This window comes from Gobio gobio (assembly GCF_949357685.1).
Source record: "Gobio gobio genome assembly, chromosome: 17".
NCBI lineage: Eukaryota > Metazoa > Chordata > Actinopteri > Cypriniformes > Gobionidae > Gobio > Gobio gobio.
The window spans coordinates 16,565,716-16,591,115 of NC_137110.1; the positions used below are offsets into that span (position 1 = coordinate 16,565,716).

The 25,400-nt window shown below is 37.5% G+C and overlaps 1 protein-coding gene across 3 annotated transcripts in view; it reads right to left on the reverse strand.

Moving 5' to 3' along the window:
• Positions 1-25,400, reverse strand: part of cyfip1 (cytoplasmic FMR1 interacting protein 1) — a 62,403-nt gene that overhangs the window by 35,022 nt on the left and 1,981 nt on the right. For 2 of the 3 annotated variants that reach the window (XM_079840713.1, XM_079840714.1), the window contains exons 2-12: positions 15,332-15,452; positions 10,726-10,815; positions 9,723-9,800; positions 9,523-9,624; positions 9,254-9,435; positions 6,936-7,032; positions 6,597-6,725; positions 5,823-5,927; positions 5,569-5,660; positions 5,022-5,139; positions 3,647-3,769 (exon numbers count right to left, since the gene is read on the reverse strand). In XM_079840713.1, the coding sequence (XP_079696839.1) occupies positions 3,647-3,769; positions 5,022-5,139; positions 5,569-5,660; positions 5,823-5,927; positions 6,597-6,725; positions 6,936-7,032; positions 9,254-9,435; positions 9,523-9,624; positions 9,723-9,800; positions 10,726-10,815; positions 15,332-15,448 (1,233 nt within the window). In that variant the 5' untranslated portion in view covers positions 15,449-15,452. Of the gene's footprint in view, positions 1-3,646; positions 3,770-5,021; positions 5,140-5,568; positions 5,661-5,822; positions 5,928-6,596; positions 6,726-6,935; positions 7,033-9,253; positions 9,436-9,522; positions 9,625-9,722; positions 9,801-10,725; positions 10,816-15,331; positions 15,453-23,363; positions 23,403-25,400 lie in introns of those variants that run through there. The other variant, XM_079840712.1, reaches the window with a different exon arrangement.

A 25,400-nucleotide genomic window follows, 5' to 3' on the forward strand; every position in this document is an offset into this window, starting at 1 on the left:
GGCATAGCAAGGAAGTCACATACCGAGTTTAGTAACAATATACTAATGCATTTGTAAAATATAGCATTTTTTGACAAAATTCAAAATGGCCGACAGCCAAAATGGCCGATATGGTAAAATTGAATATCAGACGACTCGGCATGCCGTCCTGAATGTAACGAGACCACTTTTATGATTTTTGGACAAACAGTTCAGAAGTTATAAGCAAAAATAGCAATTTTTCGTATCTCCGGACCAGTAGGTGGCGCTGCGCCGAAACGCTGTATGTTGCCTCAAGTCATGCTTGTGATGACATGTACCAAGTTTGGTTTGAATACGATAAAGCGTTGCGAAGATATTGCCTTAAGAGTGTTTTTGCAACCGCTACGTAAAATTTGTTTGCGCGTTTATCGCAAATGATTTGACGAATCAACTTGATTTGCAAGATTTTTTGTCAGCATGGTCTGAAGATGATCTGGTTCAATTTTCGTGCAAATCGGATGAACCGTCTAGGACGAGTTCGTAAAAGTAGGTTTTTCGGAAAATTAAAAATGGCGGGAAAATTTTTATGACGGAAAATGACGTCATAGGGTGCAATCGAATCGTCTTGAGCCAAGGAATCAGGGGAAAAAAGAATTTTGTTTCTAGCCCTTATGGTTCAAAAGTTATTAGCATAAACATGAGTCAAATTTTGGACTGATGGTGGCGCTAGAGGGATTGAGTTTGAGACTCCAAATTTGCTACGGTGACATTACAGACTGTCCTCTATTAGTGTGCCAAATTTCACAACTTTTTACCATACGGTTCTATGGGCTGCCATAGACTTCGTGGCGGAAGAAGAAGAAGAAGAAGAAGAAGATGAAATATAGCTGCAAGCAGCAATACCGGGGCCAAGCGCAAAGAAGAAGACAAGACATGCCAAAATGGCTGGCAGTGTCAGATCAACTGCAGCAATGAGCAATTAATCACGTTTTAAGATGATTTTAGGCAAAAGGCTGAAAATGCATTGTAGTCTGAGAGTGTCAGACCAACTGCAACAATTAACAATTATACAGTTTAAGAAGATTAGGCAAAATGGCTGAAATATCATATATTGAGTCACTGATAATGTAAGTTAATGGTTTATCACTTTTGACCAATAGGTGGCACAGTTACGAAATTGATGTGGTGTGGTCAGAATAAGGGAACAATGACACATGCAAAGTTTGATGCCAATATGTCAAAGCATTGCAGAGATACAGCCTCAAGAGTCATTTTGGCATAATGGCTCAACTTCGTCGCTGCGGTTTACAAAAACGGTTTCATCTATTGATGCAAAATCCCTAACTTTTTGTTGACACAGTCTGAATATGATACGATTCGATTTTGGTGTAAAATTGGACAAACGGTCTAGGATGAGTTTGAAAAAGTAGGTTTTGATCAAATAAGAACATTGAGGACAGGATGTTTGACCAAATATGGCAAAATTAGTATCTCTGTTCTCGGCATGAGCCAATGACTGTATTATGACCAGTTTCATTAAACTAGGCTAATTTAATCAAAAGTTATTAGCATGTTTGTAAATTTTGTTATAACCTCTGACCACAAGGTGGCACTGCCCCAAAACGTTTTGAGTACCTTCAAAGCATGGTGCGGAAGACATGATTTTTGGACACACAGTTCAAAAGTTATAAGCAAAAATAGCCATTTTTTTGTATCTCCGGACCAGTAGGTGGCGCTGCGCCGAAACGCTGCATGTTGCTTCAGGTCATGCTTGTGATGACATATACCAAGATTGGTTTGAATACGATAAAGCGTTGTGGAGATATAGGCTTATGAGTGTTTTTGCAACCGCTACGCAAAATTTGTGTGCGCGTTTATCGAAAACGATTTGACAAATCAACTTGATTTGCAAGATTTTTTGTCAGCATGGTCTGAAGATGATATGGTTCAATTTCTGTGCAAATCAGACAAACCGTCTAGGACGAGTTCGCAAAAGTAGGTTTTTTGGAAAATTAAAAATGGCGGGGAAATTATCATGACCGAAAATGACATCATAGGTTGCAATTGAATCGGCATGAGCCAATGACTCTATTATGACCAGTTTCAATATACTAGGCTAATTTAATCAAAAGTTATTAGCATTTTTGTCAAGTTTGTTATATCTTTTGACCACAAGGTGGCACTGCCCTAAAACTTTTTGAGTACCTTCAGGGCATAGCATGGAAGTCACATACCGAGTTTAGTAACAATACACTAATGCATTTGTAAAATATAGCATTTTAGCACATAATTCAAAATGGCCGACAGCCAAAATGGCTGATATGGTAAAATTGAATATCAGACGACTCGGCATGCCGTCCTGAATGTAACGAGACCACTTTTATGATTTTTGGACAAACGGTTCAAAAGTTATAAGCAAAAACAGCCATTTGTTGTATCTCCGGACCAGTAGGTGGCGCTGCGCCGAAACACTGCATGTTGCCTCAAGTCATGCTTGTGATGACATGTACCAAGTTTGGTTTGAATACGATAAAGCGTTGCGGAGATATTGCCTTAAGAGTGCTTTTGCAACCGCTACGTAAAATTTGTTTGCGCGTTTATCGCAAATGATTTGACGAATCAACTTGATTTGCAAGATTTTTTGTCAGCATGATCTGAAGATGATCTGGTTCAATTTTCGTGCAAATCGGATGAACCGTCTAGGACGAGTTCGCAAAAGTAGGTTTTTCGGTTAATTAAAAATGGCGGAAAAATTATTATGACGGAAAATGACGTCATAGGGTGCAATCGAATTGTCTTGAGCCAAGGAATCAGAGGAAAAAAGAATTTTGTTTCTAGCCCTTATGGTTCAAAAGTTATTAGCATAAACATGAGTCTAATTTTGGACTGATGGTGGCGCTAGAGGGATTGAGTTAGAGACTCCAAATTTGCTATGGTGACATTTCAGACTGTCCTCTATGAGTGTGCCAAATTTCACAACTTTTTACCATACGGTTCTATGGGCTGCCATAGACTTCGTGGCGGAAGAAGAAGAAGAAGAAGAAGATGAATAATAATAATAAGAACGGGAACGGTTTCAATAGGTGCCTTCGCACCTTCGGTGCTTGGCCCCTAATAATAATAATAATAGGAACGGGAACGGTTTCAATAGGTGCCTTCGCACCTTCGGTGCTTGGCCCCTAATTAATAAAACGCATGTGTCACATTGTATTTGCTCCGTGCATTAGGTCTTATATATATATACACACATATATATATATATATATATACACAATACACAATATATTTGTGTGTACTGTGTGTAATTATGTATATATATATATATATATATATATAAATACACACTCCATGTGTTTACATAATATATATATATATATTATGTAAACACAAACTTTTATTTTGGATGCGATTAACACTAATTGTTTTCCATCACCATGTCCCTTTAGGGGCTCCGTACAAATCTCTACTGTCTCGCACATGTATCCACAGCTTCAACAAATCTGAATCTCACATTTTTATTTTACACAATACTTAATTCGAGATTCAATTATTTGGTGTTTTCTGCAGATATATTGATGAGCAGCATGAATCCAGCCAAGCGCCACCAACATAATCATCATGGGTCAAAAGTTTCCCTGGGTGGCGTTCAGTTCACATACACAAATATGAGTGTGAGTCCACTCACCACTTCCATGACCTGAGCACTCCACTGAGAGAGCAGCTGCAGGCCCTGCAGAGCCAGATCAAACAACTTCCTATATTCAGAGTCGGTCTTCTGAGACTCCTGACGTCCTGAGCCGGTCACCACCTGCAAAAACGAGAAAAGGAAACGATGATAAACAGCAAGTGAACAAGATAGCATAAACATCTAACACAACTTCTGTCATTAGGGAGAAAGCGAGCAAATTAATGAACCACTGAAATCTCATCACACAAGCTAATGACAAAACACCAGGATACATGCCGCATCCTACAGGAGCAGGGGCTGCATTCGAAATGAACAAACAGAGGGGGAAATGCCACAACCCTGCATCTATGCATTTGTTTCAGCAATCCGAGACAGCACAAGATACAAGCACCGTGTCAAAACCCCTGACATCTGACAACCATCGCTGTGGAACGAACAAACTAATTCCTCCCCGCTTCTCCTCGCCACTGGGCTGCTGTCACTGATAGCGGACTCCAGTTGTCTTCTGGCTGTCAATGTGTTCTCATTACAGTGCTGCTGCCATGTCTTAATTCAAACCCACGCTAGCCTCCTGCCCTTACATTTCCATATTCATCTGTAAGACTACCGACCCCAGTGGCTCTGAATGCAAACTTTGAGTTGCGGAGACTGAGTCTTGAAACCAATCAGCCGTGGAAAAGGGAATAGTGTATGAAGCGAGAGCTGCTCGCCCTCCCACGGCTAATGAATATTCCTGAAATCTACTTTACTGAAATCTGATTTACTTTAAGAACTAGAGTACTAGAGACATACATACACATAAATACAAATATATATATGTATGTATATGTATATGTATATATGAATTAGGCATCAGCATATTGAATGTAGAAAAATCAGAAATACACTAATGGTTGTAATACTTTGTAGCAACTTTGTAGCAAAGTATAAGTAAAAGTTAAGTTATTTTAAATTGTAATAATATTTCACAATATTAAGGTGTTTACTATGTTCTTCGATCAATCAGACTGTGAGCATAAATGACATAAAAAAATTCTTACTGACCACAAAAAAAATAAAAAAATAAATCCATGCTTGATGTTTAGCAAAAAAGTCTGTAGCAGTGGGAGATTGAATCCATTTAGTTAATATCGAGGATGATCACTGCAGCCAAAATGTTGTTTTCAAAAAAATGTTTGTTTTCTCTGAGAACGACTCAGAGAACTAACTTCATCAGAGGTCTTATGTTTAGAAAGAGCAAGTCATTTGGTAGATTAGGTAACAGTCATTTCACCCCCCTGCCGACGTCATGGCAATATGAGTCAGTCAGTGCATGGTGACTGTGGAGTCCACACTGCATTTGTTTAGAAAGACAGTGAAGGAAATCTCTCACCTCATTGTTGCTGTAGCGAGCCAGCTCAGAAATGAAGCGCATATGATCTTCACGGATTTGAATCATCTGCTCGCAGATATTATACTGCGGACTACTGCCTGAAGATGTGCACGACCACCTAGAGGATGGAAGAGGCCAGGCAATTAAAAACCATGAAGGATCTAGTAAATACTTCACCCAAATATTCAAATAGACCATTTTTACTCTGAAATTCTGATTTGTGTACTGATAACATTTTTATTTAATTTTTTTCATTTTACAGCTCCATTTTTCCAAAATTTACAAAATCAGCATGTGGACATAGGCAAATTATTATATTTTTATGATGAATTTGCAATTTCAGTTCTCCATTCATTGCAGTTTCTTGGAAAAGACCAGCCAGTACATTGTTTAAAGTCTTCTTCTGTATTCCACAAACGCTAAAGTTATATGAGTTTGATAGGGCAGATTTTCATCTTGAATGATCTATTAATTTAAATAAAATAATTTAAAACACATCTGCAAGCAACAGTGTTCCTATTTAAGTATGGCCTGCTAGGGCACTCACCTGGACTTGTTTTCCTCATAGTGGGCGCTGGTTTTAATATAGCGGGACAATTCAATCTGCATGTCACCAAACAAAGGCACTACCTGCAATTGCTGTAAGGGTAGAATGTAGAATGTCAAATCACATCAAAATCTGTCTCAGGTGACCCTAACACAAGTGGTCAGACGAGACAGACTTCTCTGACCAAATGCATTCTCATTTGTAAAGGTCTGAGATTTCATGACCATTACATCATCAAAAGCACAGACACACACCTTGAAAAACTTGTCAATCTTTGTGAGGTTGATTCTCTTCTTGGCTTCCAGTTTGTAGATGTTGCTGTTGTTTCCATCCATGAGATAGAGACCAAAGCCCATCACCTACAAGACAGTCACAACAAACTATGTGGAACAATGCTTTAATAATTTCTAGATTTTTAGTTGTGTTTTAGTTTCTACATTAAACTTTTTGAATCTGCTTTGCAACAATGATTGTTTGGCCAAGATGATGATACATAAATATCAAGATTCAAATTTAATATTTTCAAAAGTCTGAAAAATCAAAAGTGACCATATGGACATCTATTATGTTACAAAATATGTTCAACTATTTCAAAAAAACATTGTTCTTTTAAACTTTCTATTCATCATAGAATCCCGAAAAAAATATTAAGCAGCACAATCATTTTCAACATGATAATGTTATTTTTTTTCCTAGAGTATACAATCAGCATATTAGAATGATTCCTGAAGGAGCATGTGGCACTGAAGACTGGAGTACTGATGCTGACAATTATATTAAAATACAAAAAACTGTTATTTTAAGTTGTAATGATATTTAACAATATTACTGTTTTATTGTATTTTTGATCAAATAAATGCAACCTTGGTAAGCATAAGAGACTCATTTCAAAAACATTAATACAATCTTATAGACCATAAACTTTTGAATGGTTATGTAGACAGTTCAATTATTTAAACTATATAGTAAATGTACATTTTACAAAACGCTAGAGGATAGTGTGTAAATGTCAGAGTGTTCATGCTTACTTTGAGCAGCATATGTTTCTCACTGGGGGTGAGGTACATCTTGTTTTCGTAGTAGTCAACACACAGGTTAACAATGTCTGCCAACAGCTCATCAAACCCACTAATCACCTCAAGCTGCTGCTGTAGGGACTGAAACAGAGATGCCCGTCAATATAAGTAAGTCATACACAGAACATGTCTGAAGCACTGACACATGTATTAGTGTTTATTATGCTGCTGTATATAGAGACACGAGTAAATTCACAGAATTTCAGGGTTCAAGAACACTCTGTCAATCAACGCTCTCTGTTTGTTTAATTCTCTGTATTAAGTGTTAGTTTACAGAAGATGGTGTGGTACCTGAGTGATCTTGTTGTGGTTTGCCAGGAACATGGATAAGTTCTGAGATTCCTGAATGGAGGATGGCTCGGACATTTTCCTCAGGAACTGGGCAGCTCTGATGGACAGAGAGGAAATTATAAGTAAAGAAGAGAAAGACTGATGAAGGACATATCGCAATGAGGTCAGTTCAAGCGTTGTGTCTCACTACAACAACAAAAAAAAATTAATTCAGGCCAAATATAATAAATTGTTGGATTTTTTTTTTAAGAAAAACTAACATTTCATGAAGAAAAAAAAATTCTGACACTTCAAAAAATACAATATATTTCCAAAAGTTTTGGAACGCCTGCCTTTACATTTTACTTTTAATGACATCCCATTCTTAATCTATAAGGTTTAATATGGAGTTGGCCCACCCTTTGCAGCTATAACAGCTTCAACTCTTCTGGGAAGGCTTTCCATAAGTTTTAGGAGTGTGTTTATGGGAATTTTTGACCATTCTTCTAGAAGCGCATTTGTGAGGTCAGGCACTGATGTTGGACGAGAAGGCCTGGCTCGCAGTCTCCGCTCTTATTCATCCCATAGGTGTTCTATCGGGTTGAGGTCAGGACTCTGTGCAGGCCAGTCAAGTCTTTATGGACCGACGCTTTGTGCACTGGTGTGCAGTCATGTTGGAACAGGAAGGGGCCATCCTCAAACTGTCCCCACAAAGTTGGGTGCATGAAATTGTCCAAAATGTCTTGGTATGCTGGAGCATTAAGAGTTCCTTTCACTGGAACTAAGGGGCCAAGCACAACCCCTGAAAAACAACCCCACATCATAATCCCCCCTCCACCAAACTTTACACTTGGCACAATGCAGTCAGGCAGGTACCGTTCTCCTGATAACCGCCAAACCCAGACTCATCCATCGGATTGCCAGACAGAGAAGCGTGATTCATCACACAATCCAAGAAGCTCTCTATGCACTGTTCTTGAGCTAATCTGAAGGCCACACAAAGTTTGGAGGTCTGTAGCTATTGAATCTGCAGAAAGTTGGCGACTTCTGCGCACTGTGCACCTCAGCATGTGCTGACCCCACTCTGTGATTTTACTTGGCCTACCACTTTATGGCTGAGTTGCTGTTGTTCCCAATTGCCTCCACTTTGTTATAATACCACTAACAGTTGACCATAGAATATTTAGTAGTGAGGAAATTTCACGAATGGACATATTGCACAGGTGGAAACCTATCACAGTACCACGCTTGAATTCACTGAGCAGAGAGCGGCCCATTATTTCAAAAATGTTTGTAGAAGCAGTCTGCATGCCTAGGTGCTTGATTTTATCCACCTCTGGCCATGGAAGTGATTGGAAAACCTGAATTCAATGATTTGGAGGAGTATCCCAATTCTTTTGGCAATATAGTGTATGTAGCTTTTGTTTTTTGTTGTGGGGAAAGTGAAAATGCAGGAAAAGTCATATCTACGGAGCCCTGGAAAAACAAACAGAATAAACAGCGATAGAGACAGAGAGAAAGGCAGCAAGAGCGTGACAAGAAAAGTTAGACGACATGGAGGAAAACCGGATGGGTGGTTGACAAATCTGACATTTCATAAAGTGTGTTCAGTGGGTGGGCATGCTGAAAATAAACTCAAATACACACGAACACTTTGAAAGAGCAGGGAGAATAAAACCAGAGCGCTCCTAGTCTCTTAAGGGATATGATGGCATGTAGTTCTGTTCTGTTTATCATAATTTTATATTGACTGTATAAATGCACTAAATAAAGTCTGTACTTTGTAAATTTCTATCCATCAAAGAATCCTGAAAACAATGCATCATGGTTTCTAAAAAAAAATATTAAGCAGAACAACTGTTTTCAACATTGATAAGAAGAAATGTTTCTTGGGCACGAAATCAGCATATTAGAATGATTTCTGATGTCGCTGAAGACTGAAGTAATGGTTCCTGAAAATTTGCCATTATAGAAATAAATTACATTGTAAAATATATAGAAATAGAAAGAGTTCATTTTAAATTGTAATAATAGTTCACAATATTACGGTTTTATCGTATTTTTAATCAAATTAACGCAGCCTTGTTGAACACAGGAGACTTCTTTCAAAGACATTACAAAAATCTTACCAGCCCTAAATTCTTTAACAGTAGTGTACGTGTAAACGTTTTCTTGGATTGAAATGTCTGTTTAATGCCAATTGAGTACCAAAAAAGCATGTATGGATCAGTGATAACAACTGACTAGAAGATGTAGCATGACTGCCATCTAGATGCCACATGTATTAGTGACTGGGCTAGATGCAGAACTGAGGCTTACAGAGAGCAGTCTGTGGTTACCTCTTGTAGGCGGAGTGATCATTTTTGACGCTGCACTTCATGTTCTTAAGTTCGTCCAGCACTGCAAACATGTTGATGAACTTCCCCAGTGTTAACAGATAGGCTTCAGACACAAAGTCCTTCCTCCGCTCAGCATGACAAAGACGTCGCACTTCCCCACAGAAGCGATCTATTGCTGTCCTCTGGGAGGGAAGAAAAATGAGAGTGAAGCATTAGTGTATTCTTACAACATCTTGTACTCAAATTCTGAAAATAGCGTTAAGCGTTACCTGAAAGTACATGAAGTTCATTAGTTTGGTGACTTCAGGCTCGAGCACCTCCACTGTCTTCTCATAGATCTCCACTCTGTTAGGCTGTTCATTACACTTAACCTGAGAGAGGGACAGATGGACAGGGTCAAACCAAGACTACTAGTCTGTGTTGGTGGTGTTGTGAGTTTTTTGAGAGGCTTTGGGCGTTACTAATTTACCTGAGGGATAGCTCTTGAACAGCTTCTCCATGTATACAGCATCACAGCATACTCCTGTCCTTCCTCTAACATCTCATTCTGCAACACAGCAAAATGTCATTGCCGAAATTAAAATATACTCAAGTAACTGAATGCAGCTGGATAAATCTTTCCTTCCTGCCCCCCTCCCTCAAAAAAATACAGTTTTAGGATACTGAAACAAGTTATGAAGTCAATGAAGAAATAATATAAACGGTTCTGCATCATTTCTAGATTAGTCTATAAAGTATTATTTCTATAAAATAAATCATGAATTATAAATGTTTTAATATTGTGAATATTTTAATTAAACTCAAATTGTGATGAAAATGTAAATGTATAATTAATAATAACATATTCGATTAAAAACGACTACTAATACTAATAAAAAAGAATCCTTGCAACAACAAAAAAAGGATTCCTAGGCTTGTGATCTCAGAATTTTGCATCAAACTGATTCAACAATAAACCTTTATCACATGTTGAATATATTCCCAAAGAACAGATTAACCCACTTAATCTTAAGATCTTAACAACTTTGAAAATCTATGCTAGAGTAACAGAAAAAAACCTTTCACTCAGTGTGTGTAACACCAAACTACTTCCACACACACACTCCTCAATTCCTCACTGATGCCAAACAGTTCCTGACAGCTATTACCTATCACTAATAGAGCACACAGCAGTTCACATTCAGTACAAAAACCATTCAGAGTGGCCCACTTTGCTTGGCCAGGCTCCTCAAATGAGCATGGTGAACGCGAACAATGAGAGACTCTAATGTGCCCTCTTGAATCATTTCAAGCCCCTGACCGACTCCTTTAGCAAGGCTTCCAAAGAGCTGGCTTGACAGACTGGTTCAGACAGCCGAGGTTAGCTTTACAGAGCTTTGATGAGTTGGGTTTTAGTGAATTAAAGAAGGGCAACCCATGAGTGGAGTCGAACAGGCCAAGCTGTTTGTGTGGAAATGCTGAGAGGATCTTACCATGTTGGAGTGGACGGTGGCTTGCTCGATGTAACGGGCGATGCCTGTCACGAAAGCATTGCGGTCCTCAAAGTTGGTGTTGAAGTTGGGCTGAGGGTGGCAAAAAGCAGCAGTATGGTTATGCAAGCACTATTTTGTATGCGTTTAGGTAATTTGGGTTTATATATATTCTAAAATACACTGAAGATCTAGATTCAGTGTGCCACACATGGCCTGAAAAATGAATCTAAAGCCTTTCGATCAGCCCCCCTGGTGGCTAGTTGCAGCATAGGTTATAAACCCCACCCTTTCCATGTAATCAAATGAGATACGAGCCAAACTAAGACTTTAAATAATTTTTTACCAAAGATGGGTTGTGTCATTTTAGGTAGTCCTTATCATGCAAACATCCAGAGTGCAGTTCCAGTGTTCAATTTTCCCAATCAGTTTGGTTTTAGTTCAATTTAGTCCAACCACGGACCATTGGCTGAACATCTAATGCATAAGGGACACTTTTCTAGAAACACTTCAGTTTCGAAGTCGCCATCTGATTGGTTGAATTCTACAGGATCTCCGCGAGACGTGTGTGTGCTGCGTTCTTTAACGGTCCGCCTGAAACACATATGCTGTGACAGCAAACGTGTTTACAACTGTGACAATGAACGATTACCAGGATCAACTAAATGCTGGATTTTCAAAAGTAAGTGACGTTCACATCTCCATTGTTGCAGTAAATTTGCACATCGTTCTTGAATGAATAATTAATATAATAATTTATGAATAATTTACTTTACATTTTCACACCCCTAAACATGACGCAGAACAAATCGAACTGTGCTTGGTTGCGTTACATGTCAGTCAAATGTCCTCTTGGGCGGTCCTCGTCCAATGAAAGCTGCAAAAGAGTCCAGACCTTCTGCCATCAGTCTGAAGGTCTGGCTACGCGAGACTAGGTTTTAGTTTGTTATTTGATGCTATAAAACAGGGTGTAACATCATGATTGACAGCTGTGTTTTTCTACAAAGGAAGGAAGTGGAGACGCATCATCTGTTTTTTTTACAGTCTAGGATCTAGATGATAGGCTGCTCTGGGGTCAGTTGCAGTGATGCCAGTAACGCGTTACTCTAATCTGACTACTTTTTTCCAGTAACGAGTAATCTAACGCGTTACTATTTCCAAACCAGTAATCAGATTAAAGTAATTTATCCAAGTCACTGTGAGTTACTATTTTTGTCATTTTCCTTAGTAAAAATATATATTTTTGCTTTCTTGTTGAGTCTCAGCAGGGGTTTTCCTGCATAGAGAATTACGAGGCGGCCACCTCCGTCAAATTTCTTGCCGCCTCCGTCTATCGACAAAACTCAAGACAGGCAGTCACTTGCTCAGATTAGGCATGTTGTGGTAATTAAATAATCATCAGAAATATATATTGTCACATTATCCTTCAGCAAGCATTATTAGCATATTATTATTTGCTAGTAGCCTACAAAGTCATCTAAAGCCATTCCATAGCTGAATGTCTTTCCTCCGCTGTAGCTGTCATTCTCCGTTCAGCAAAAATGCGCGTCGCGTTCGATTACAGTCAGCTGCACGGTAAAGCTCACTCCATATGATATATTCCCGTTATAATACTTGATATGTTGATAAAATACTTTATCTTGCTGAAGTTTATCTAGCGGTTTCTGAAAGATGTTGTGCTCGCTACCCAGGTGACAACACAAGGACTATTAATTAGCATCACACGCACAATAACCGGAATTTAAATCTGTGAAGAAACAAATAATCAGTGAATGTTTGGACCGATATAGGCTACATAGTAGACTAGGATTTGTGGGCTCAACGCTCATCTTCTCTTTATGCCGTGAACTTTTCAATGTGCACTCGCGCTGCACTGCACAAACTGATTCCATGTTGCTTTAAAGGGTTAGTTCACCCAAAAATGAAAATTCTGTCATTAATTACTCACCCTCATGTCATTCGACACCCGTAAGACCTCATATTCGGAACACAAATGAAGATATTTTTGTTGAAAGCTGATGGCTGAGAAAGGCTTCAGATAGGCCTCCATTGGCATTCAGTACATTTACACTCCCAAGACCCATAAAAGTCACTTAAAACGTCGTTACAAAGTCCATCTCACCACAGTGGCTCTACAATAATTTTACGATGTGACGACAATAGTTTTTGTGCGCAAAAAAAATCAAAATAACACCTTTATCCAACTTGTTCTTGTCTTCCGTGTAGGCCTCCACGACGCATGCGCGAGAATATGACGTAGCGCCGGTGTTCGGGAATCCATGAAATGCACACTTTAGCCCGATTTTGAGAACTACGCCGAGACCTAAAGCACGATAAATGTAGAATTCAACAGCTTAGATACGTGCGTCTTCCTCTGCTTGTAAACAAATCGCTTCTGGGTCATGTGTCCGAACGTTGGATCTGCGTAATATTCTCGCGCATGCGTCGTGGAAGCACACACGGAAGACAAGAACAAGCTGGATAAAGGTGTTATTTTGATTTTTTTTTTCGCACAAAAACTATTGTCGTCGCATCGTAAAATTATTGTAGAGCCACTGTGGTGAGATGGGCTTTGTAACGACGTTTTAAGTGCCTTTTATGGGTCTTGGGAGTGTAAATGTACTGAATGCCAATGGAGGCCCATCAGCTTTCAACAAAAATATCTTCATTTGTGTTCCGAATATGAACGGAGGTCTTACGGGTGTCGAACGACATGAGGGTGAGTAATTAATGACATAATTTTCATTTTTGGGTGAACTAACCCTTTAAGTGCATCATTCTGCACCCGGGATGCGCATAAGCGCTTTGTTGCCGCTCTGTTTTGAAGCGTTTCATATATTTTCATAGTTTTGTGCACTTAAAGATTATTAAAAAATATATTGTTCTCACGTATCGATCATATAATTGTTGTCCCTTTACAGAGCTGCACATTAGGTTTACAATAAACTATAAATCTTGTATTTTATATTATTTGTGTAGGCCCATATAATTATTTACATTCATATATAAATATAAATTAAAAAATTAAATATAAATTGTTTTTCATAAATGTATTTAATAAGAACACAAAGTAATTCAGGGTTCTTGCAGGTTTCAGAAAGTCAAATTTAAGACCTTTTTAAGACATTTTAAGACCATAAAGATTGAAATTTAAGACCTATTCGATGCATTACCAAAATTATTTAAATCAAAGAAATAATTAAAAAAAGCAATAAAGCAATGACATTAGTAACCCTCCACAGCCAACAACGTACCAAATGCCCAAAACCTTAGGCCCAAAATGAAAATAGGCTAAAACAAACTTGCCCTCAAATAGAATAGATTACAAAACAGCATATTAATAGCCTAATAGAGATTGAACAGGGGATGCACTAGGGTGATAGGATAAACTAGGGATGCACGATTTGGGGAAGATTTCTAATTGTGATTATTCTGGTTAAAATGCAATTTTTATTTTTTATTTTTTTACAAATTAAAAGTGTATGCATATAACATTTTATATATTAATGTTTATATATTAACGAGACTAATAATAATGATTATATTCAATAAATACAAATATTTAACAAATTAGAAATATTACTATTACAATAACATTTTAATTTTAATTATTAAAAAAATTAAAAATAGAGTATTTAAGAATAAATATAACAATATAATAATAATACTAATAAAATAACATTTATATTTTACAGAAAACTTATTTTACAAAAAATAAAACCTGCTGGGTTACCTGTTAATATGCAGACAGCCTATGACTAAAAATCATTAGAAAGGTCTAAAGATTTATTGTAAAAAATAAATAAAAAAATAAAGAAATTCTGTGCTTTTTATCTGTGATATCAATTTCTTAAAGTCTATGTATTTAATATGAAATATGAGCCTCTTATGCATCCACTGTGGGGGAAAAACTGTACATTGGAGAAAAACATATGGGTTGTCATATAAATTTATTTAGAGAGAAGTATTATTTTTCATATTTGATACCCAAACGTTTAATTCATACTGGAAGCCAGAGGGCGCCCTCGAGCAGAAACTCCACATTTCCCTCAGAGAAGTAATCCTTAGCCCTAATGTGAAGCTAGCGATGTAGGATAAACTGAAGATAGAAACGCTTTGACTGATGAAACGAAGACAATAAACACGACTGCATCAAGCTATGGTGTATTTGAGTTTTTCAAGCCTTCACTATTGTCATAATAATAAGGTATGCAGTGCTGATTGAGTGCAGACTGTACTTGTACCTTTTCATTAACATGTTTAGATTTTATAAAATTAGTCAAAATATTTTTTTTGGAGATACAATTTCAGGATATACATTGTTGACGTTACTGTTAAAAATGCACTTCCAATAAAGTGCTGGCAAAAACGGTTGTCATTTTTATGTTGAGGCTGCAGAGGTGTTGTCGGCAACGGATGAATGTAACTAATAAAGTAACTTGTAATCTAACTTAGTTACTTTTAAAATCAAGTAATCTGTAAAGTAACTTAGTTACTTTTAAAATCAAGTAATCTGTAAAGTAACTAAGTTACTTTTAAAATCAAGTAATCTGTAAAGTAATTAAGTTACTTTTTCAAAGTAACTGTGGCAACACTGGTCAGTTGTTACCTGGTAAATGAGGGACGAGGGCAGAGGCTCGATGCACGGCTGCTGATCCGGGAGCGGAAGCTCCTCCAGCAGGTCCACATTGGACAGAGCATCTTCCAGAGTCACTGTGGACGCCATCACTCTAGAACAAAACATGAAACACATATGAGACAAGAAACCTGGCTATGTTCAGGATAGCATACTGCTAATGCTATAAACAAGGTATGAATATTTTATGCATGTAGAAGACTACATTTGTCAAAATGTACAGTACACAACAGATCATTTGACAAGAATACTGTATGCCCATCTCAAAATGCAACACGCTTGACTTGACCTTCCACTTCAAAAGCGATGAATCAGAACAATATCAACTGCAATTTATTTCTTGAATCAGTATTTTATCATACTGCTAAAGATTTTCACACAAAGGCATTCCAGAGCTGAGATGACAACTGGACACCACTTGGTTTGAAGCACTTACATACTGCTTTTAAATACACTACCGTTTATAAGTTAAGTGAGTGAGTCAGAAATTAATGTCACTTGACAAGGATGCATTACATTAATCAAAAGTGACAGTAAAGACATTTATATTTTTACAAAAGATTTCCATTTCAAATAAATTATATTCATTTCAACTTTCTATTCATTAAATTCTGAAAAAAAGAAAAAATAATTATATAGGAGATCAAATGCTTTGAACATTGATAATAATAATAATAATAAGAAGAAGAAGAAGAAGAAATGTTTATTGAGCAAGAACAAGAGCATTTTAAAATTATTTCTGAAGGATCATGTAACACTGAAGACTGGAGTAATGGCTGCTGAAAATTCAGCTTTGCAGCACAGGAATAAATTACATATTACATTTAAAATGCATTAAAATAGCACCAAAAAATTTTTAATTGTAATTTTTTACAATATTACTGTCCTGTGATCAAATAAATGTTAAACATACATAATAATAAACTTTAGTGATCATAATAGACTTTTCAAAAAAAAATTACAGCAGTGTACACTCACTCATACTATTTGCAACATTTCATTATTATTATTATTAATAATAATAATAATAATAAAATAGCAACAACAACCATTAGAAGACATTAGTAATGTCTTCAAGACTATGAAATAAAAATGTTAAACCCACATCGTTCTGTACAAAACACTCCTGACACTCTATATTGTTTTGATATCATAGATAGTAAGCAATGCATTAACATAAATAAAGGAAATGTTTGGAAACCATGGCAACGGGGCAAGCAAGATGTTTAATAGTTGACAGGAAAAAATAAGACATCAAAAAAAATCCTAGCATTGAAAATGGGCAACTTTTTCACACCTCACAGCGTCGACTGTCAGAATGAAAGTGCCCTCCTCCTCCTTCTACTTCCTCTATTCCCCTCATGGGGCAAAACCTCATATTCGCAATAAATCACTCCTGTAAAGAGAAGTTCATGCTGCTGATTTAACTGCTAAAAATTCCAAACTCTCACAGAAAATTTTAATTGTATTAAATAAATTGGTCTGTCACTGCAAATAGCTGAGTGCAAGAACAACATTTTGCCGTTCACTTGTTTTTAATTTTTGCAGCTTGTCCAGAACTTGTTCACTAAACAAGTGAACTGGCTGTAATTGTACATCATGTTTTAGCATGGACAGACGTTGCTTAAACTGGTAATGGCCAAAAGTGCACGGCAGTTGCTGACAGGACAATTAAAGGACATCAAAAGAGGAAACACAAAGCAGGCCTGAGGAACTGGAGAAGGGCTACTGTGGTCTTGCAGAGGTAAACAACTGAGAACAAAAATTTGTCAGATAAATACTGAAGACATCCTTAGTGTGCTGTGGACATCACTAGCAAGCACACATCTAGACTTATTTAGGAAGGCACTTGTGTATCTGATCATGACACACTTGTAGAGTGATAAAAGAGAGAGGAACTTAGGGGGGGGGGGGAAGCAGAAGGAGATTTGTGATGAGGAAGAGAGTGAGTAGAGGCGAGTGGGTCACTGCAGTCTATCATGAAGAACAGAGTGTCTCTAGAGTCACAGTGATGTTATCAGACACTGCTGTGGTTAACACTGACAGCTGCATCTGCCGAGAGCTGAAAAAATGTATGTGAAAATGTGAATCACACACTGAATTAAAGCTGAAGAGTGTCATTTGTTTTAATGTTAAAATACAGTCTTCTATCAAGAACTGTGTAACGTGCATAGACAACAATAAGTAAGCACTCGTAGACTGACAGGACTACTTGTTTAGGCAGAAGGGGTGGCATTTTGGAAATCTGAGGGCCCTGTTGTTTTCCTTAGGTCATTTTTTTTCTCAACCTTTCAGGCACTTTTGGGGCCCTTAACATGCTCAAAAACTCTTGAACTTTTGCATGTACATGTTTGAATCGTCGGGCCAGGCACAAGTTGACATGGGGGGGGGGGGTCGCACATGATTAAAAACAACTTTGTCACAATTTAAAAATATATATATTTTTCTCCTTTTTTGTTTAAAATGTTAAATTCTCTGGCTTTAATGACTGGTAAACAGTTCGCAACTGCTCCTTAGATGTCAGAGTCTATTTTTCCAGTTGCCTGGATAAGAAATGTCATAGGCCTCATCTTTTAATATCAATTTGAATAACACAATAAAGGCATATAACCAGTTCATCTGTAGTGCCCTGACAATATAGTTTTATATAAATAGCTTATTTATTAGGTTAATAAAAATATAAAAATTACTTTTATTATATACAGTTTATTTAAATGATCTCATGGATGTGGCTGTGTGGATCATGGTCATAGTGGCACCAGCTGACTGCAGTAAATTTAGCTTATGTCTTTTTACATTTACCGGCTTTAAATGCATATTGCCCGTCGTGCCCTGAAGTTACCGAGGTGGCACCGGGGCTTGGGCCCATCATCATTGCTTGCAGCTATATTTATTTTTGCAATTCAGTTAAGTCACTAGTGGTGAATTTCTAATTTCTATTATTATTATTATTATTATAAAATTAGAAATTGCTCTACTTTAAATTAGGAAAATGAAAGGGAGCGGAGATTGAACACATGTTAGACTGAATAAATATCTGCTATGAAATCTAATGAGGCAAAGTAAATTTCAGATACAGGGCTGTGCGATTAATCGTTAAAAGACCGCAAACTCGATTCATAAACCCATGCGGTCTTATTCCAAAATGACGACGAATCCGCTGTTGGCTATTACGTCTGTAGATCTCAACAATCTGATCTGACAATGAACTTAGCTAAACACAAAAAAGGTGACTCAGAACTGACATCACACAATCACTGCGCCCTTCTCATGAGCCGAGTTTGTGTTGAGGAATGTACAGTATGAGCTGGGGCTATAATTGCAGCTGGTATCATTTCCTAAGGCATTACAGCATGTTACACCCACTTCTGGCAGTTCCATTATTTAAACCCTACATGATGAATATTTATAAACGAGCAGGATGCAATCGAATTACTGTCCTTTACAATTTTTAAAAAGGTCTATTTATTTGTATTATTAATTTTTGTAAGCTAATACAGCATGAAACCACTCAGGTCAGTGTTTTTGTCAAAAAGGAAGTGGGTAAGAGGTTGTGCTGTGGACATGTGGACATTGTGGGTTTTATCTGTCAAACAAAGTGGCTGATGAAGTCTAGCACTTTTCACCGTAGGCTCACTTGCTTCAAATATCATGCAGACCTGCATAATCACAATTCAATTCATAAATCCAATTTTTAACATTTAACAACCATTTTTTAATCCCTGTGAGGTAAAAAAAGGGAAGTTGTCTTGAGTGAGCTGAACATTGTTCCTCTTTAATGCTGCAGAGTTCCCTGAACTGCTCTTTCAGATGACACGACTTAGAAAAAAATGCTGACATGCAATCAGAATCTTGTCTTTTCTTATTACTCTTATTTTTCTTATTTTTCTTATTACTGGCAATAAACCAGATAATTAAGCCAAAGTGGCCTTGTCAGAGAATGATGCGTTTTGGTCCACTGCAGTTAAAAGCAGTGCAATGTTTTTTTAGAGAGACCACAATCATTCCACAGGCTTTACAAGCCGTGTCATGTCCCTGAAGTTCTACACGCCTGAATATTTCTGTTCGGGGCAGGTCATGATCAAGCACAGTCATATAAATGGGGATGGCAGCAGAGAAAATTAGAAAACACGATAAAACTTTTTGTCTATAATTCTATATCTACTCTTCTGGATGGCCAGATTTAGATTACAAATTATAGGCCTAATCAGTCAGTAATGACACTAATGCAAGTTTCACGAAATTTAATATGGAAATTTAGAGGGGGCAATATAAAACTTTAAATAAGATTTAGCTGTCTATGCAATAGAAACTTGTGAATGTAACTTTGCTTCTAAATTGATTGTGTTGAAACAAAAAGAAAGTGTTCAGCAAAATAATAGCAGACTGCATGCAAATATAAACATTAAGCAAGTATAGTCCCTTCACAAATAAAGGTTCCAGCGCTTTATAGTGAATCAAAAGCATGCAACCAAGTCTGATTCATAAACAAACAACTCTTATGAACTGATGAAATCAAAAACATGCACAAACAGTGTAGTCCAACAACAAATAAAACAACTCAGCAATTATAAAATATAATGCAGACCTGAATAAACGACTTCACAATTCATTCCCACACTCTAAATAAAATCTGTAAAAATAGGGTTCAATGTACTGTATTAATTTGGCAAAATTTTCCAATTTTGAAGTTCAAAATTAAAAATACAGGTAAAACAGCTGTAAAAAAAAAAAATATATATATATATATATATATATATTTTTTTTTTTTTTTTTTTTACAGCTGTTTTACCTGTATTTTTAATTTTGTACTTCATTGTGCTGTGTTTTATGGTTAACGGTAGGCTTGCCGCGATAGTCTGTGTTGACCGTGTTATCAGTGTTTAGGCACAACATCGGTTACATCACTTTCCAACCGCGGTACCACCCCCACCGTGTTTTTTTTAATTTTTATAGTAATAAAATCATTTAGTTCGGTTAGAGCAGTGGTTCCCAACCACGTTCCTGGAGGACCCCCAACAGTACACATTTTGGATGTGTCCTTTGTCTGACACACCCACATCAGGTCTTGGAGTAGCTACTAATGAGCTGATGACCTGAATCAGGTGTGTTTGATTGAGGAGACATGCAAAATGTGCACTGTTGGGGGTCCTCCAGGAACGTGGTTGGGAACCACTGGGTTAGAGAACAGACCATTAAAAAACGGAATGTGTCTGCTCAATACAGCGAGCCGAACGAGAGTCGCAGCACAGATAAGCAGCAGGAGTCAGATTTAATTTATCCCAAGAGACTGACAAGATGACGGCGGAAGATTTGGTTTCAAAGTGAAATGTAAAAACGTCTATTTAAGTGAGTTTGTCATTGTACTGTTTTGTTGTTGTGTTTTTCATTAAGAATAATGGTGCGTTCACACCGGCCGCGAATGACGCGATTCGCGCGAGTGATTACATGTTAAGTCAATGCAAAGACGCGAATAGACTTTCTGAACTTTGCCGGATATTCGCGCCGCGTTAACCAATCAGGAGCTTGCTCTAGTAGTGACAACAATGAGGAGAAAATCTGTATATTAATATCTGGTTCAGACAATATGATTATCACTGTGATATCATTAAATTACATGAAACACAACCCAGTCTCTTTTTGTTAAATGCAAGTTTATGTTTGATCATTAATACAAAAGTATAAGTAAAAGGTATAATAAGCTATACATGAAATAAAGCAAACAATTCAGTCAAACATTCGAAGTCAGTGCTAGTCCGCTACAACTGTAACGTAAAGTTGTAGCCTAAAAATATAGCCTAAAAATAAAAAAGTAATGAAACTTTAACTTTGCCCTCAGCCTAAACGATTTGCCAGGGAACAAATTATAGATCCATGAGCTCACAACTCCGAAAACGCCAGATAAAATGTTCAAATAGGCACTCTTTTTATAAATAAACCACAGATTTGAGCTTTAAACAACTACATTATCGCCTGAAAAGTCTTAAAACTAGGTTGTCGTCACACATTAGATTTTAACAAAAAAGACGTAAACACAGCCCATGTCAGCCATTTCTCAACGAGACGAGCCGGCTGGCAGAAGCCCCTCCCATGACGTGAATTCGCGTCTGTTGTGAAGTGAATGTCACGCGCAAATGAAGCGAGTAAACTCAAAATGTTCAAGCGTCCAACTTCGCATGAATTATTCGCGTCCGGTGTGAATGATACATAATAGTCTGATGAACCCACCATTCAAGTAACCCACCCAAAAATTGGCGCTAATTCTAAATCGAAAGTTTCAGTTCATTCCTATGGAAGATTTTCATTGAAAACACTTGCACTTCTCCGCACCGTTATGAATGCCAGAGCGGCCGTGCGCATTTTACTTTCACTTTAGAATTAGCGATTTAAAAGCCCCCGCCGGTGATACCGGTATTACCGGTATTGTCACATGTCGATCAACCGGTGGGAAAATTTCCTTCTTATTTCTAATAAGGAAAAAAAAATAATAATAAATAAAGATTTTCATTTACGATCACCTCTTCTTTTTTCCGAAATGATCCGTCATTAATTTTCATTTATATACTTTTTTTTACCTTGTAAAGCTACATTTTTAAAATAGGGAAATTAGTTTGGCTGTACTGCTCAGTCACTTGTAAAATAGTAAAACCAGATTGCCCACCCCCTAATGTGCAGGGTTCTGAATTTTGAACAGATTTCGATACACATTTTTGTATTCATGCCCACAGACAATAAGCTTGACAGAGGGGTGGCAACAAAATCAAAAGTGCATTATGGTTGTTGATGTTTTCAGCAAAGGGAAACACTAGAGCCCTTTTTCTGATTTCTTTTGCTGAGGTGCTGTGGTTTGTTGCTTCGATGTGGGATATTCTTGGTCAGAATAAGCTGTAAAGCGGACCAGACTTCATGCTGATTGTCAATAAACAAGACTGGAGACTAAACAAGAATGACTACATTGGACGTTGAACTGTCTCCAGTCCTACAGCCAAGGGTGGAGATAAGCCACTGATTCTGAGCATGAACATCAATCTCAATCTGAAATGCAAGAACACTTAAGCTACTCTCTAAAGTCACACAGACCTATGTACACTCGAGTCAGAATATCTAAAAAATATCAAAACCACAATAAACCGTCCAAAATACATTCCCTGAGACCGACACTGCCATCTTCAGTGTGACATCACATATGCCCTGGTCTGGCCGTCTGCCCTGAGCTCTTTTACTACCGGACATCCACTAAGTCAGTATTAAACACACTGAGAAGATTTCCACCCGTGCTAAATGTATATCAACTGACCATGCCAAAACATGACCTCAACTCCAGCTGCACACAGGATGGAAAAAAATGCCACGCTTTTTTGCACCACATGAGCTGTGCAGAATCAGATTCAACACCTGCTGCATACAGTGCCTTCCTCTCTGAAATTTTCGAAGATCCACACACACACACACACACACATTTTCCTCTCGTGGCAGCACACAAACAAAGACTTCATAACATGCAGAACACACTGGTGTGCTCTCCCTAACTGAAAATACACACAACTTTGACACATTGCCTTTATATCACACTTTGCAAAATAGAGAAAACCACACACTAACTTAGAATGTCATATCTTGCTGCATTACACAAAAAACATTTGTACTCATCAAAGTAAAACATGCGTTTGGTTGGATCTTTTAAGCCTATAAAGATGCCCTTTTCCACTATCTCCGACATTCTGACGTATGATTTATCCTCTTAGAGGCAGTTGCACAGAACTTTCATACTGGCCGTGATGCAGCCCTTCACTTATTCGCCATGGTAAAATGAATGAATAATAAATGTAAGAATATATATATATTCACACAAATCAAATGACTACCAATACATCTGAAAGAAAATCATAGTTTTCTAGGGGTAATCAATGTAAACAATTATAAAATAATTTCTCAGACATAATTAACTCAACCACCCATTTTACAGATGACATTTTTTGAGTGTAAAAATATTGGTAATTCTTACCTCACAATCATAGTTTTGATTAGAATACACATCCGGTCAGGCAGTCGCACAGCCGCAAAATGGATCAAGATTTTCACATATATTAATACTTATCACAGATCGCTCCATTGAAATTTAAAGGGTTAGTTCACCCAAAAATGAAAATTCTGTCATTAATTACTCACCCTCTTGCCGTTCCAAACCCATAAGACCTTCGTTCATCTTCGGAACACAAATGAAGATTATTTTTGATGAAATCCGAGAGCTCTCTGACCCCTCCATAGCTATTTAATTAACACTTTCAAGTAGGGCTGCGCAATATATCGAAATATCGCAAATGTACATATCGCAATATGCATATCACAATGGCACGCAATATCTGAATGATTTTAATAGGCTACTGTTAACTATGTGACTTGCTTGACATTAAAAAGAGTTAAACACATTAAACTTAACAATAAACAACTCCTTGCAGTCTCGCGCTGTCTGCTGTCTGACACACACACAGAAGCGTGAGCACAAGCCGCCTCTCTGAAAACGTGATCCCTTCAGTTCTGTTTCGTGCACACACAGTTATGTCAAAATGGCTGTCTTGATGAGTATTCATGTAAACACAGTCGATTATGTAAATGAACGATATCAGTTGGGGAAAGAAACCGAATGTCAATAGGATCCGTGCATTATGTCTTAAAGTGACAGCCTGCTAATACAGTAAACCTGCCGCTGTCTGTCAAACAACAAAAGAAAAAGAGAAAACCACTCTTGGCTGAATAACCTTTGTAGCTTTATTATGTATCAGTGTATATTTAATTCATGTGAAGACTACTGTTTTTAGTTCTTATTTTTAAAAACAAAGATAAATTAAAATAACAAAAATAATCGTCCACCCCTAGTTCAGGTGTCTTTGTTTACCTGGATGTTCTTGATGTTAAGTTTTAGGTTGATATAACTATATATTACCAAGTCAAGCAAAGAGTTTTTGGTATATAAATATTGGCATTACATTTTTGGTTTGTTTACATTTATGTGTTGTGACACAATTTTTTGCTAAAACACTGCTGGTCACTTTCAGAAGTTGTAGCGATGCTTTCTTTTCCCAGAAAGAATGTGAAACACATAAATGGTATCATTCTAATTTCTTAAACATTTTTTTTTATATAATTTAAATAGATTTTACACACTTAAAGCAATATCGTATCGCATATCGCATTATTTATAAAGGTATTGCATGTCGCATTTTTCTTCAATATCGCACAGCCCTACTTTCAAGGCCCAGAAAGGTAGGAAAGACATTGTTAAAATCGTCAATGTGACTGAAGTGGTTCAACCTTAACTTAATGAAGCAACGAGTATACTTTTTGTGCGCAAAAAAACAAACAAAAATAATGACTTTATTCAACAATTTCTTCATTTCTGTGTCAGTCTCCTATGCTGTTGTCGTAGTAAATACAGTACAGCGCTTCCAGAACGCCGGCTTACCATTGGCCGATGCTGTTCACGTGAGCACCACGACGCATGCGCACGAGTCGTTCTGCTGTAGAGCTAGGAAGCGCTGCACTGTTTACACTACGTCACCAGAGTAAAGGCCTGTTCACACCGGGCCGATTTTCGTGCGCGTTTATCGCCGACGTGTAACGCCTCCTTATTTTGATGCGGTGCGTTAAAAACTGGCCAACCAATGAAATCAGCGCTTTTGTTCACGTGCCTGGAGCTGCTGAAGTGACAGTAAAACACGACTTGGTGGCGCTCAAGCACAAAACGGTCTTGCCGAGCACACATTGATACGACGAAGAAGTAGTAAGTAGACAAAGAAGAAGATGAGCTGCTAATGCTGCTTGCCAGTTAACAAAAAGTGTGTGAATGGTTTTGGCCATAGACATAATATGTCTTATGGGTTTTGGCAAGCACGTAAATACTGTCTCTCTTCTTCTTCTGTGTGACAAGCGAGTGTCAGAAGCGTAAAGTGCCGCAGCACCACCTTGTGTACCGGGAGCGCATCTACTGAATGTGCACGTTCACTCGGCGCATCGCCAGTGAAAATCGATTGGTGTGAATACT